General features: G+C 34.9%; 1 protein-coding gene across 1 annotated transcript in view; it reads right to left on the reverse strand.

Annotated features, from left to right (window-relative positions):
* Positions 1-15,387, reverse strand: part of THADA (THADA armadillo repeat containing) — a 418,709-nt gene that overhangs the window by 298,502 nt on the left and 104,820 nt on the right. The window contains exon 26 of the mRNA XM_074286698.1: positions 7,997-8,088. Coding sequence (XP_074142799.1) covers positions 7,997-8,088 — 92 coding nt within the window. The remainder of the gene's footprint in view (positions 1-7,996; positions 8,089-15,387) is intronic.

A 15,387-nucleotide genomic window follows, 5' to 3' on the forward strand; every position in this document is an offset into this window, starting at 1 on the left:
TCTTATTTGTGTTATTCTCATCATTCATAGACATGGACATCTTAATTCTCTGTTTTAACCTTGTCTTGAAAAACAGTTGTTAAATTTCTTAAACACTCTTTGATATTTCCCTTCAGCACCTAACTGGAAATGTTCAATAAATTCTCATTTATTGACTGACAGGACAGCATTATTTGTATTGTTATTAGCTGACATAGTTATCTAATGTAATATGGAGCTTCTTCAGAAAAGAATCAGAATTTCAGAATTGGAAGGGACCTCAGAGACCTTTACCTACTCCAACCTATAAAAAGGAATTCTCTACTAAGTGACATCCAACAAGTGTTGAAAGACTTCTGGTGAAGGGAAACTGAGGTGGCCCAGTCCAATTTGGGATAGTTCTACTTTTGAAAACATTTCCTGACACCAGGCCTAAATTTAGAACTTTCATTTATTTGCTCTTATTTCTGTTTTCTGGGACCAAGAATAAATCTGTATATGTAGATAGGAAGATACAACATTATAATTATAGGTGGAAATCTTTTCTCCATGGGACAGCCCTTGAAATATTTGAAGACAGTTATAATGTTTCTTTCCAAATCTTCTCTTCTTCAGAGTAAATATACCCATTTATTTCAACCTATTCTCAATGGTGTTATTTTAATTCTTCTCATAAAACATGAACTTGAAGCCATTCACTATTCTGAATGCAATCCTCTAGATATCCTTCAGGTCATCAATGTCCTCCCTAAAATGTGGCACCCAAAACTGAACATAATATTTTGGATGTGTTCTAACCAGGTACAGTGAGACCATCACCTTGTTAGTCCTGAATAACCATGCCTCTTTTAATGTGACCTAAAAGTATATTAGCTTTTTTAGACCTCATATTACTATTGATTCATATTGAGCTAGAAGTTAACTAAAATTCCCCAGATTCTTATCAGATGAACTCCTGTTGTGTAGTTACACCTCCTGATCTTGCCCTCCTGAAGTTAATATTTTTAAATCAAAGACTTACAGTTATCCCAGATAAATTCCAATAAAGCTAAGGTGGTTTATAGATTAATTTTATTTTTGTTTGCTTAGCCACATTATTGCCATTACTCATCTTATCTAAGACTGAAGTAAATTAAGCATAATGCATGTAATGGTTTGAAAGACAGGATTTAGGGTTAAAAACTAAAATGGTATTACTCCAACCCAGGAAGGAATGAGGAAATAGGAGGGTGAGCCAGTTGGCTATTTAGATAAAGGACATGTTAAAAGCATTGCACATTCTCTAACTCAGGGAGGTGAGCTGGTCCTGTTTCTACAATGAATCAATTATTCATTGTCTCAGGTCAAGTCATTGGGAGTGCCAGTAAACAGAAAAGAAAAGGAGTTTTAGAAAAGACAAATTTAGTCCAATCTTTCAAAACACACGAGTGCAGCTTTTCAGGAATCCCTGAGAAGTTATTCAAAAGGTCCTTCTCTCATTTTTCTTTGTCCTAAGTAGATAATCAGAGCAAGGCAGTGAATGACTAATGGGTACAAAAGTTCATTAGTTCAAAATAGCACCATTTTAGGAGGGGGGAAAAAAACCACAGAGAGAACAACTCTTCCTTCATATACAGACAAAATGCCTTTGGTCTTGTAATTAGGAAATCCACTTGGTTTGTTTTTTGGTTTTTTTTTTCTAGTAATGAAAATGGCATAAAGAAGCTTAAGACTGGAAGTCGTTTTAAAGATCATTTAGTCTAATTGCTTCAACTTAAAGATCATGAACAGGGGACCCAGAAGGGGCCCAATGGACTTGAGCAAGGTCATGCAACTAATAAGGAGCAGGGCTGCAACTAGAACCCACATCCTCCAATCCCTATTTTAGGGTAATCATAGGACTGACATTGGTTTTACAAAGCACTTTTAAGTATTTTTCAAAGCATTCTGGCAACATTGTTAACTCATTTAATTCATATTATAATCCAATGACTTATTATGGGACGCATTACTCTTTGATGCAACAAAAGTCAGGGTCCAGGGATTCTATTCCAAAGCTGTTCTTTCCAGAAAATGGAAAGCATCATCAGATTGTTCATACAACTGCCCTATGTTCTGCCAAATAAACTGTTTCTGACCTTGCCTAGCTCCAAGCTCTTTTGACTAGCTTGCAATGCCTCTCTTTCCCACCTTGAAGAATCCCTAGCTTCATTCAAGACGCAAGTCATGGATTATCTCTTAGGGAAGCCCTTCTTGATTCCCTTGGTTATGAAAACTCTCTCCCTTCTCAAATCATTATCAATTTACTTGTCATAGCACCACAGAAAACAAAGTTCCTTGACAGCAGTGAATGTTTTCCCTCTATTTTTTGTCTTTATATCCTCATGACGTATCATGGGGTTTAACACACAATACATACTGAACAAAAGCTTATGGATTGAAGAGGAAGCTTGGCCAGTCCCCCATCTGGCCAAGAATGGGCATTTATGACAAAGTGGCCAGTCCAATATGGATCCATAAAAGAAAACAAAATTAATTGGCTCGTGAAAGAATCTAGCTTCTGACCCTGTCCTTGTCAGTACCAAGTTCTAGCCCTCTAAGGGACCTAATATCCCAGAGGTCCGATAATACACATATAGACATTCTAGCTAAAAGCAACCATAAAAAAAAAAAAAAAAAAAAAAAAAAAACCTTCAGGAATAAAAAGGATAGCTAAAAATAATTACAGATTTAAGGCTATGATGGTTTTGGCAGAGCAAAATAAGGAAGTACAGCCAAGAGTAGTGAGTTTCAAAAGTTAGGCACTCCCAGAACAGAAGAGTATACAAATGATATGTACCAATTTCCTATTAAAATGAAGGCTTTCCAAGGAATGTTCTTCCCATTAAAAATAAAATAAAGGCCCTCCAATTGATCCATTTTACTTAGCTACTTTTTAATAGAACTTTATAAATATTTCATTCCCCTCCCTCTGGAAAGCTTACATCATTTGCTGCTTTGCACAGCCAAAGAAATAGCCAAGGAGATTGCATTGACCTTGGAGTTACCATTAGTATATGTCTGGCAAAGGGCACAGTTCTCTCTCATTTGGTCCTCCCCCACCTGTACCTCTCCTATTCACATTCAAAGAAACAACTGAAACAGAATAAATTAGAAATTTGTCTCCCAGACAAAGCAGTCATTTTATGGAGATCCAAAAATCTTTTCACAGGACACAAAGCAGAGAAAAAAAAGGAGTTACACATTTCAGGCTGAATTTTTCCCCATCACCTTTATTTGTTTGACCCTTCTCAATTCATTACTTCAATGTCTATATATCTCAATGTCATCATATGACTAAACTGTTTTTTCCTCTGATCCATCTTAGAATCATTCAAGAAATAAACAATGCTAAATTCAGGAAGATACAGGTAACTCTCACACTCACTCTCAGGCAGTTTCCTTCACTAAATTAACAAAACAAAAAAGAAAATGATATCAGACTGACAAAAGAATGTACTTTGTATCATTATTGCAACAACTCACAGTAAAAAAAAAATTTTTTTTTTTGTAGTAAATATCACCTTTCTCAGGCCTTCTGAGGACATCCTATGGGCTGATGATTCTGACCAGCTAGCTCCTTCAATAATAATAGCTAGCATTTTTAGAGTAAGTTTGCAAAACACTTGATAATAGATCTCGATTCTTACACACACACACAAAAGGTGGGTACTAATATTATCCTAATTTTAAAGATGAGACAATTAAGGCTGAAAGCTATTAAATAACTTATCCAGAACACAGTTTTTAGAGGACAATAAATATTATTGCAGTGAAATTTCATTTTAACCTCATCAGTTTCAACACAGACTTATTAAACTACACATGTAAGTCATTGCATTATTTAATTAGGATTTTTTCATCACCATATAGTATTTCCTTCCACCAAGGAGAAATGTTATTAACAGCTGATATTTTACGTGATTTTCTTTTAGTAAAAGAATTGTGTTGTGCTGCTGTTGCATTTGGAGGAGTGGGGATGAGCCAGCCTGCTGATCCCTGCAGCCCTGAGAAACCTACTAGGCCTGAATAGCTCATGACCATGCAAGAGGCTAAGAAAGGAAATTCTGTGAAGCCACAGCGACATCTAGTGTCTACAAGAGCTTCCTGGCCAAACTATCACAAAATCCTCCTAAGTTTCTTCTAAAGAATTACAAAAACTCTTTAGGAAGGAGATGGAAACTTCAGTAAGGAATGAAAAAAATCTAAAACAATCAGAGGCTCAATGATACTAATGGAACAAGCATTTACGAAGTGTCTACTATCTGTCAATAGTTGTCCTATGTGATTTACAAATATTATCTCATTTGTTGATAACCTTAATCTTTAGGTTTTGTTGGATTCCTTAAAGAACTTTTATTGACAGCAGTAAAAGCACTTCTAAATAGCACAATATATTCATTAATTAAACAATAAAAGGAAATGATTTGAAATATTATGGCTACACTGAAAGGGAATGCTAAAGAGAAAGCCTTAAGCTTTCTCTGGATAGGTAGAGGTTTAACTCTTGAGACTGATCACAAAACTTGCCCCTACTGCAATGGTTTCTAAACTTTTGGACTCCTTAAGATGGATCCCTACTCAGAATCATGCTTTTAAATGCATAAAACAAAACATACAGGATTAGAAAAGAAATCAGTTATGTTGCAATCTAGTTACTCAAAATATTTATCATTTGATAACAAATACTAAAATTTCATTAAAAGAGTATTGAAAATTTTAAATAATTCATGGATTCCAGGTAAAGAACAAGACCCCTACTGAATTTGTTTCCTTAACTTATTCTCTTTCCCCCTAAACTGCCTCAACCCTCTCATAGCATTTTTTCCATTCTCCCACTGCCATTCACCTCGTCCCCCGTGTCTATAACTCTGGTGTTTTTTGGGACTCTTCTGAGTCCCATTCCTCATTCATCTCTTTCATCTAAGTTACTCAGCAGGTTCTCTCAGGGCTACCTCCACAGTACCTCCAGGACCCCTGCTCCTTTGCCATCACTTTCATCCAGTATAAACCCTGATTTTCACCAGTCCTGGGTCCACCCACTTCCTCAATCTTTGGTGTCTCCCTGGTGTGTATCAAGTCATATGTTCAACAATCTGGGCTCACCGATCTTGGTAACCTAATCACAATCTGCTACCCCAAGTCTTTTCTCTCTAGATTCTCAAGACATTGCTCTCCTGAGTGCCTTCCCCACCACTCCTCAGTTTCCTGGCTGGATCTTCACCCAGGTTACTTCCTCTTACTGTGGGTGTTCCCTGAGGCTCTGTCCTGGACCTCATTTCTTCTCTCCCTCAGTGATTTGGTTCCCTGAATTCCACGCTCATCCCTATATATACGATGCTCACACCTTTTGTCTAATTTTTTTCCTGACCACCAGTCTCACAATTCTAACTGATTATTGGCTATCTGAAACTAGATACCCTATAAACAATTTAAACACAGCAAGTTTGAAACTGAACTCATTATCTTTTCTCCATCTTAACTCCTCTATTTCTGTCAAGAGTCATATAATCCTCCCAATCACTCAGGCTTATAACAAAGATGTCATCCTCACCTCGTCACTCTCACTTCCAAATCCAAACTCTTGCCACATCCTGTCTCATTTTCACTTTTCTAATATCCTTTCTCTCCTCTGACACTGTTAGCATGCAGATTAGCCCTCTTCTCACCTCCTACATGTACTACTGCAACAGTCTGCTTGTGAGTTTATTCTCTCAAGTCTATCCGCCACTCACCCATCAAACTCTTCTTCACAGGTCTACCCACATCACTACTCAATATACTCCAATGACTTCCCTATTACTCCCAGGATCAAAAATAAAGTCCTGTTTGGTGTTTAAAGCCCTTTCTAACCTGGCTCCTTAATCCCTTGTCCATTACTCCCTAAGCATCTTCTACAATTTCTGCCTACAAGACTGTATATGCCCAACCCACACTAGAAATTTCCCAGCTCATCTTAATCTGATAAATCACAGTCAAACTCACCGCTATACAAAGATGAAATTTTGGTCCTCTTCAAGAATCAAGGAGAGCCAGATGATGAAATTGAAACTATTTCCACTCATATGAAAGAGTGTTCCAAATCACTACTGATCAGAGAAATGCAAATTAAGACAACTCTGAGATACCACTATACACCTGTCAGATTGGCTAAGATGACAGGAACAAATAATGATGAATGATGGAGGGGATGTGGGAAAACTGGGACACTGATACATTGTTGGTGGAGTTGTGAAAGAATCCAGCCATTCTGGAGAACAATTTGGAACTATGCCCAAAAAGTTATCAAACTGTGCATACCCTTTGACCCAGCATTGCTGTTATTGGGATTATATCCCAAATAAATACTAAAGAGCGGAAAGGGACCTGTATGTGCCAAAATGTTTGTGGCAGCTCTTTTTGTTGTAGCTAGAAACTGGAAGTTGAATGGATGTTCATCAATTGGAGAGTGGTTCAGTAAATTGTGATATTATGAAGGTTATGGAATATTATTGCTCTGTAAGAAATGACCAGCAGGAGGAATACAGAGAGGCTTGGAGAGACTTAAATCAACTGTGGCTGAGTGAAATGAGCAGAACCAGAAGATCACTATACACTTCAACAACAACACTGTATGAGGATGTATTCTGATGGAAGTGGAAATCTTCAACATAAAGAAGATCCAACTCACTTCCAGTTGATCAATGATGGACAGAAATAACTATACCCAGAGAAGGAACACTGGGAAGCGAATGTAAATTGTTAGCACTACTGTCTATCTACCCAGGTTACTTATACCTTCGGAAGCTAATAATTAATGTGCAACAAGAAAATGGTATTTACACACATATATTGTATCTAGGTTATATTGTAACACATGTAAAATGTATGGGATTACCTGCCATAGGGTGGAGGGAGTGGAGGGAGGGAGGGGATAATTTGGAAAAATGAATAAAAAAAAAAAAAAGAATCAAGGAGAGCAACCAACCATCCAACAATGGAGGGACCAACACTAGCTATTCCTTGAACAAGGTACTCCATTTCCCAATTCCAGTCCTTTTCACAGGCTGCCCAACAGAATGCCCAGGACACTCTCCCCTTTTCATATCTACCTCCTTTCCTTCCTGGCTTCCTTCATGTCTCAGCAAAAAACCCTATTTTCTAGAAGAAGCCTTTCTAAGTCTCCCTTAACACTGGAGCCTTACTTCTGACATAATCCCCAGTGTATCATATCCATCTTTTGTTTGTACATAATTGTTTGCATGAGAATGTCTCCCCATAAGCACCTACAAGCACTTTGGAGAAAAGATTACATTTACTTTTATTTGTGTCCCCAATGCCTGGCACACAGCAGGGCCATACTAAATGCCTATTGGCTTGGCTTGGCGTGTCTATACTTTAGCAACACTGAACTACACTTTGTACTCTGAATACATCTTCCAATTTCCTGCCTCTGGGCCGTGGTTCCCACTATTCCCTAAGCCTGGAATGTCCTCTTTCCTTCTCTGTTGAATCACTGCTCATCTTTTAGGTCCAAATTAAATGCTGTCTTCTTTAGGAAATCATGCCAGACCCACAGTAAGTAAAAACCTTTCTTCCCTTAGATCTCAGAGAACACTATGTTTTATCCCTCTAAAGCATTTACCATGTACTGCAGCATCATTCATATGTCAGATTTCCCTCCTGGGCCGCACATTCCACACAGACAGGGATTTTGCTCTACCTAAATTTTATACCTTACCCAATATCCAGCAACACACTGAACATAGTAGGTACTTAAAACTTTTGCTGAACTGTTAAAGAAAAGACTATGTGCCTTTAGATATTTGTGATTTAGATATTGTGCCAGTAGATATTTTTCAACCCAAAGGTCTAGACTTGGAAGTATGTCTTCAATTACTATATATATTTATAACATTATGTTCCAAATGAATCCACAAAAGTAAGCAAAATTCTAAAAATTATTTTTGGCCAGGGCAATGTTTTGTAAAAAGTAAAGTTAGCAACAGATGGAGCTTACCTATTTTTTTTGGAATGTTCATCCTTTCCCCTTTTAACTCCAAAAATTCTTGTGATCAGAGAACTAAAGAGAAGTGTAGATGAATTTCTCACCTAATGAAAAAATAAACATACAATAAGGGTTAAGAAATATCCATGGCACTAAATTCAGAATATCCATAACAGGACATCCTAAAACATTGGTTTACATTTTAAATCAATGATATTACCCAAACCTGCCAATTCTGTGGTAGAGAAACTGTGTCTTGTATTTACAGAATAAGGCAGTTTTCTAAAAATTTCATAGTGGTAACTGACCTAGTGACTTCCCCTAAACTCTATAATATAATCATGGGATACAATACAACATTTCCTTTCACCTCTAATATGACCATCTTAAATTGCATTGTCTCTTTGTTCTCTATCTTCAACTAATACATACTGAGAAGAAAAGTGTTTTTTTTTTCCTCTCATTTTTGTGAATTTTAAGCTGTAAACTTCAGTCTAAACTTTTAAAAAAACTGAAACCAACTCTGTTCTTTTCATTTCTATAATCATCAATCCCTTATGAAAATGTTTCCAAAATCCATACAGTCTTAAAGAATTAAAAATTTTGACATTCCCAATAAAAGGTTTTGCAACCAACATTCAAAATGTTACATATTAAGGTTTAGCAAAATGCCAATGACACAGTTGTGTGATTTTTAATTCTAATTCTAATAGCTTACTAGTAAGGCAATTGGCTTAACAGGATAATGGCAAGGAATGTCCACTAATATACATAAAAGACACATTCAGTAAATTGGAACACAGCACAGGGACCTATTTCAAAACTATTGCAGCATAATTTTGGTTCTTCCCAAAGATGTCCTGGAGGAATTGTGACGTCTTGGATTTCCTCTGTTCCCTTTGCCAACTTTTCATCAGAACATTCACATACAATATATATCAATCCACAAATAGTAACTATCTACTATTTATTAAGTATTATGAAGGATATAAGGGAATATAAGAAATAATCCTTGCTTTGGGAAGTTTACAATTTTACAAGGCATAACCACATACATAAGTTAAACAACAGCTAAATACAACAATACAATTGATTTCACAAAGCAGAAAAGGACTAATTGCTAAATGAATGATAAAAAACAAAATTGCTCTAAGATTCAGAGGAAGGTCAGTTCCCCACAAACTAGGCCAGGCTGAGAAAACATCATCCCAGAAACACAAGAATTTAGAAGGGCCTTTGGAGATCATGTCATACAATGCCTTCATTCTTCAAGCTGAAGAACTGAAGCCTAGACTTCCCTAAGAAGATCAAGATCACTTCCCTAAGAAGATATGGGTGACTAATTACTGACAACTGAAAGCTCTGGATTTAGGGTTCCAGTACTCTTCCCCTTAACTTTTAGCCTATGTTTTCTCATGGAAATGGAGTCATTTGAGCTGAATTTTTTCAAGTCAAATAAGAGTAAAAGAAATGAATAAAGAAAGAAGTGGGAGTTCAAGCTGAGTTAGAGAAATATGTTAAGCAAACTCAAAGTGATAGGGAGAGAATTAGGACATGGACAGGTGAAACTGAAGTGGTTTGGGAGGAGGCCTATGCCATTTAGGATGTAGAATTTTAGAAGGCTCATAGTGCAAGCAGGTGCTGCTTCTTACATAGGAAATGACAAGAATAGCTGATATTAATGTACTATTTTAAAGCATTTGGGATATGTTGACTCACTGGAAATTAACTAAGAGGTCTCTGAAGCGGGTGCTATAGAAAATATCTCCACTTTACAGGAAAAAACTAAAACTCAGAGAACTTTGCTCAGTGGTAAAATTTTAACCCTTGCCTTTCCTGACTAATCAGCATTCTTTCCATAACCATAAGCTTTTGTGATTATTGTACAGTCCAGTTATATGCCTCAACTCAAGAGGAGCAGGAAACCTCTCCTACTGGACCAAAGAACTATTTTCACTTTTGTGTTTCTATCTCCAGAACCCAACACTGTGGCTGGCACAGAATAGAAGCTTAGTAAATGTTAGTTGCTATTAGATTTTGATTCGTTAGTTCAAAAAGGAATATTCTCAGCAGCTAGCGAAGAACTCAGTCTCCTTCAAGAAGCTATCCCTGAGTTTTATTCCCCATTACAATCTAAAGGGAGACTCTCTAGTATCCTGAGCAGATTTTATGGGGAGGGCAAGGAAACAGGATGAAATGGAATAGCCAAGAACTATTCTTGGGCTCTGGCCATTTAGTCAGTCCAGAATCCCTCTAATGGCCTGAATCCCTTCATCTTTACTGCAAGAAAAGCTTTAGCTAACTTATCTCATCTAAAATCTAAATTAAACTATATCTAATCCAGAGTTTACTTTAAAAAAAAAAAAAGATAAATTGTTATTTATTTCTTCTCTTTTTTATATCATCACAGTTTTCTCTGATATCCTTTCCTCTTCCCCTCTCAGAAAGCCATCCCATATAATAAAGAGTATTTTTAAAGGCAAAAGAAAAAAAGAAGAAGAAGAAGAAGAAGAAAAAATCAGCACAACTGATAACTACAGTGAAAAAGTAGGAAAACATGTGTAATGTGTAATATCTGTGGGCTTTCCACTCCACAAAGAAGTGAGTTGAGAGTATCCTTTTAAATCTATCATTCAAACTCTGGTTGATTATTATTATTTTACTCTGTTTACTTCCCCCCACCCCACCCCCGGCGGGGAGGAGTATATGGTTGTTCTTTTCATTTACACTGTTTTAGTTACTGTGTATACTGTCTTCTTAGTTCTGCTGACTTTACTCTGCATCAGTTCATAGAGCTCTTCCCATGATTCTCTGTATTCATCACATACATTATTTTTACAGCACACTAATACTCCCTTATATTCATATTTGCTTGGCATTCCTCAACGGATGCCCAATGGCTGGGCATCTACTTTGCTTCCAATTCTCTGTTATCACAAAAACTGCTCCTATAAATAATTTAGTGTCTATAGGAATATTCTTCTTATTAATGGTAAAGCAAGAGTTCTTAGTCTTTATGGTATCATGGACCCTTTTGGCAGTATAGTGGAGTCTATGGATCCTTCTTGCAGAATGTTTCTAAATACATAAAATAAAATGAAGAGGATGACAAAGAAAAGAAATTATGTCAAAATACAGTTATCAAAATATTAAATAAAAAAGTTTCCTGGACCCCAAGTTAAGAAATATATATATATCTCAGGTTCCTCATTTTTATAAAATGAGGTTGGAAGAAAGAATCTCTAAGTTTTCTTCCAGCTTTAAGTCCATCATCTTAAGAGTCTATGTTCATAAAATGATTTAGTATTCATGTCAAAAATGATATAAAGTGAGTCTGCCATGGCCTGTCTTTAATGAATTAATGTTGGCTCTTTGGGATTACTGCTTCCTTTTCTAGGTGTTCACTGAGGTTCTTTATAACAACATTACAAGGTGCTCAATATCTGAATTATTTTTTCAAAAAATCAAAATTAAGGAAAACTAAGATTAAATTCACTAAAAGGATAAAATGTGACTTTTTTTCTTTTCATAATGAGGAGGTGTAAAATAAAAATTTGATACTATAAATTATTTTCAACCTTCAAATGAAGGAGTAACATAGAACCCAAAGTTCCTAATAGCTCCCAAAGTTTTATGCATTCTGGCATACTTCCAATATTTAGAGTTGAAAAAGAAGGAAGACATCTGGGTGGAAATGTATAGGATTATGATAGTCAACAGACCATGAACACTAAGGGAATCAAAAAAGAGAACAGCCTAGGCTAGAATAGACACTGTGAGAGACTGTCTGGCAACATATAGGTACAAAGATGATGGTAATATTCAGAGGGATAAAAGCAGCAACAGCCCACCCTGGTCCTGGTATCTTGAGAGGGGAAACACTAGCTGCTGCATTGACATTGAGAAAAAATTGACTACGTTGAGACTGCTTTCACATGTGATTAATATCTTGTGGTTAAACAAACGTCATCCTTCAGATTTGCTTCTAGCTACAATAACACAAAATTTCACAGTATACTGGGCGAAACTCAGAGAACACAAGTGTGTACTTTAGAATCAGTGACTTAGAAAAAAACTATACATACATATACTTTATATGTGAATAGGTATAGATACGGATATATATGTATTTATAATAGGCATATATATATGTAAATACGTATATACATAGACATCCAAAAAGAAGGCTTTCAAAAACCAAAAAGCCACACCAAGAATTACACAAAACTTAGCAACTCCCACTACTAAAGAGAGAACTTATAATAGTTTATTCCAAAAGGTAAGAAATAAAGATTTACAACCAAAAATAATCTATCCTGTAAAACTAAATATAATCTTGTAAGGAGAAAAAAATGGATCTTTAATGGCATAGAGGTGTTCAAAGCATTCTAGATAAAAAGACCAATACCAAGTAGACCTTTTGTTAAAATAATACAACTGTCAAAAGAAAGATAGAAGGTACATATCTGTTTAATTGAAAAGGAAAATGTATGTGTGTATGTGTGTGTGTGAACATTTAATAGGGATAAGAAACAAATGCTTTCTCAGAATCCAAATATGTTTAAGATTAATAGAAAAAAATTAAAATGACAGTCAATAACTATTTTAAGTACCTATTTATGTGTCAGACTCTATACTAAAGTCTGGAAAATAGTCAATGGATGATTTTGTTCTGTATTAATGGCCCAGTAGGAAATAAAAATGGGCAAGATAAGAGACTATACTGGGAAAAAAGGAGGAAGAAGAAAAGAGAAATCACTATTGATATTAGATGTATATAAATGAAGAGAATGTAGTCATGGGTGAAGGGTCATGGGAAAGTTTATCCATTGAATTTCACTTTCATTTGAACTATATAAAGAAACATTGAACACAATTGCAGGTTTCAATATAGAAATACATTAAACTCATATGAGAAATAAGTTGAGACAGTGAGAGGAAGAGTAGAGAAGGATCTAAGAAGGAAAAGAAGAGAGGGAAGAAAATAGTCATAAACCAAACAATCTTCAAAGTCAGAAAGAAGATTATAGAGGGGAAGATTAAAAGTATAAAAAGAAAGAATAAAAAGCCTAGGATCAGAGGCAGGGTAAAGAGAAGAGAAGAACTGCAAGAGGGAAGAAACAGATTATTTCACTTAGAAGATTACTAACATCAGGCAAACTCCTTTTCTTCAAGTTAGAGAGAAATATTCAACTAATAATAATGTATGTGAACAGGATGAACTTATCCAATGGGGAAAAAAAAGGAAAGCATAATGAATTAGAAAGCAGGACTGATAGTAAGTTGCTTAATAGAAACATATTTGAAACACAAAGATTCACATAGAGTTAAAATTAAGGGCTAGAGAAAAATCAAATAAGCCTCACCTAATTCAAAAAATCAGATGTAGCACTCATGAGTTCAGATATAACTATAGCAAACATAAATAATTTATATCATGCTTAAAAGTATGATGGATAATGAATCAAAGTTAATACATAATATATGTGCACCTCACAGTATAACATCTAAATGCTCACAAGAAAAACTAAATTAATGGTATAAAGAAATAGACTATAATAGTGTGAAGACCTCAAGAGCATTCTTTTAGACACAGATAAATCAAAGCAAAAGATAAAAAAAAATTTAAGGACCTAAGTAGAATTTTTAAAAAATCAGAGAATCTCTCACAATTACTAAATGGGAAGAGAAAGTAATTTATTTATACAAATATATTATATGTATTATACAAAAATTTACCATATATTGTAGCATAAAACTACATCAAAAATGTAGAAAAGCAGAAATATTAAGCGCATAATTTACTGATCATAATGCAACAAAAATTATATTCAATGAAGGACTCTTACAGAAATAACTAAAAAATAATTAGAGATTAACATTAAATCTAAAAAACTAGTGCTAGTAGGCTAATACAATATGAAAGAATACTATGATCAGACTGAGTTAATACATTGCAGATTTTAAACTATGTGTCAAAGATGCAAGGCTGGTTCAACATACACGGGGTAGCCTATAAATACAATAAATTATGTTAATTTTATTAATAATAAAGACTATATGATCAAATAAATAGATGCTAAAAAGGCTTTTTTAACAAAATCCAACATCCATTTCTATTAAAAGCTCTAGAAATCATAGCAATAGGTAGTCCTATCCTTTTCATGATAAATACTATTTCTTTAAATCTTAGAACAAACATTATCTACAATTGAGAAAAATTAGAGGCTGTTTCAATAATATCAGAAATAAGCAAGGAAGTTCATTATCACCATCAATGCTTAACATCATGATAGAAATGTTAACTATAGCAATAAAATGAGAAAAATCTGAAGGGAAAAGCACAAAGAAGAAACAAAATTATAAATTTTTGCAGATGATATGATGGTTTGTTTATTGAATCCTAGAAAATGTGCTTTTTTAAAAAATTAAAATAATAGCTTCAGCAAAGTTGCAGGATGTAAGATAAATCCATATAAATCACCAAGATTTAAACTCAGCAAGAAGAGATAGAAATAAAAATTCCATACAAAATAACTAGAGAAGCTATAAAATATTTGGGAGCAGAAAGAAGCTAGATCATTATAAGTTTTAGCATCTGGAATGTTTATCCCCACATACAAGCATAGACTTTAGTTTTCCAAAGCACCCATTTTTCTGATCCACCCAAGCTGACTAATGCATCCCCTCAGGGGTTTTAATGTATTTAATGGCCAACACAGAAGATCCTTTAAGCCTAAGTATAAAGCAACAAGGCTCCCAGTAAATTGTGTGTGTTGGAGGTGGGGGTAGAAGGGGAAGGAAAAGGGAGAAATCTATATCTGTCAAGAAACTGAATAACACCCTGAAAAAGAATAGACTGAAAATTCATCAGCACCCAAACTAAAAAAAATCTGTCCTGGAACACTTTATTCTCTGGTGAACAATCTTTTCAAAAAATAGGACAACTTAGTTCTAATAAATTCTATCATGTACTAACAAGTGATAGAAACTATACAACTTAAATTTGGAATTTTACAAAGAAAGCGATGTGATCTCTGTTCTTCTCATTAATTTAAACATTCTACTCTTAAGTCCCTCTACCCTTCACATGACAGTTCACATGCAAGGAGGTACAAATCATAATAGTTAAAAATAATCAAAAGAGTAGTCTAGGAGAAAATTCTGGTAATTGTTTTCCATTTATTAAATAACCTTCATAGGATCTGAAACTGAAAGAAATCTTTTGACAAACTAATTCAATGTATTTTATAAATGAGGAAAGTGAATTCCAGGAAGATTATATGATATGTTGCCCTATTTAAGGTTCTCTGATTCTAAGTAGAAATCTCTTCGTGCCATATTACCCTGCCTAAGGACTAAAGCATCAGTCATGTTATGCAGTCATTTTAGTTGTATCTGAT

This window comes from Sminthopsis crassicaudata, chromosome 2 (genome assembly GCF_048593235.1).
Source record: "Sminthopsis crassicaudata isolate SCR6 chromosome 2, ASM4859323v1, whole genome shotgun sequence".
Classification (NCBI taxonomy): domain Eukaryota; kingdom Metazoa; phylum Chordata; class Mammalia; order Dasyuromorphia; family Dasyuridae; genus Sminthopsis; species Sminthopsis crassicaudata.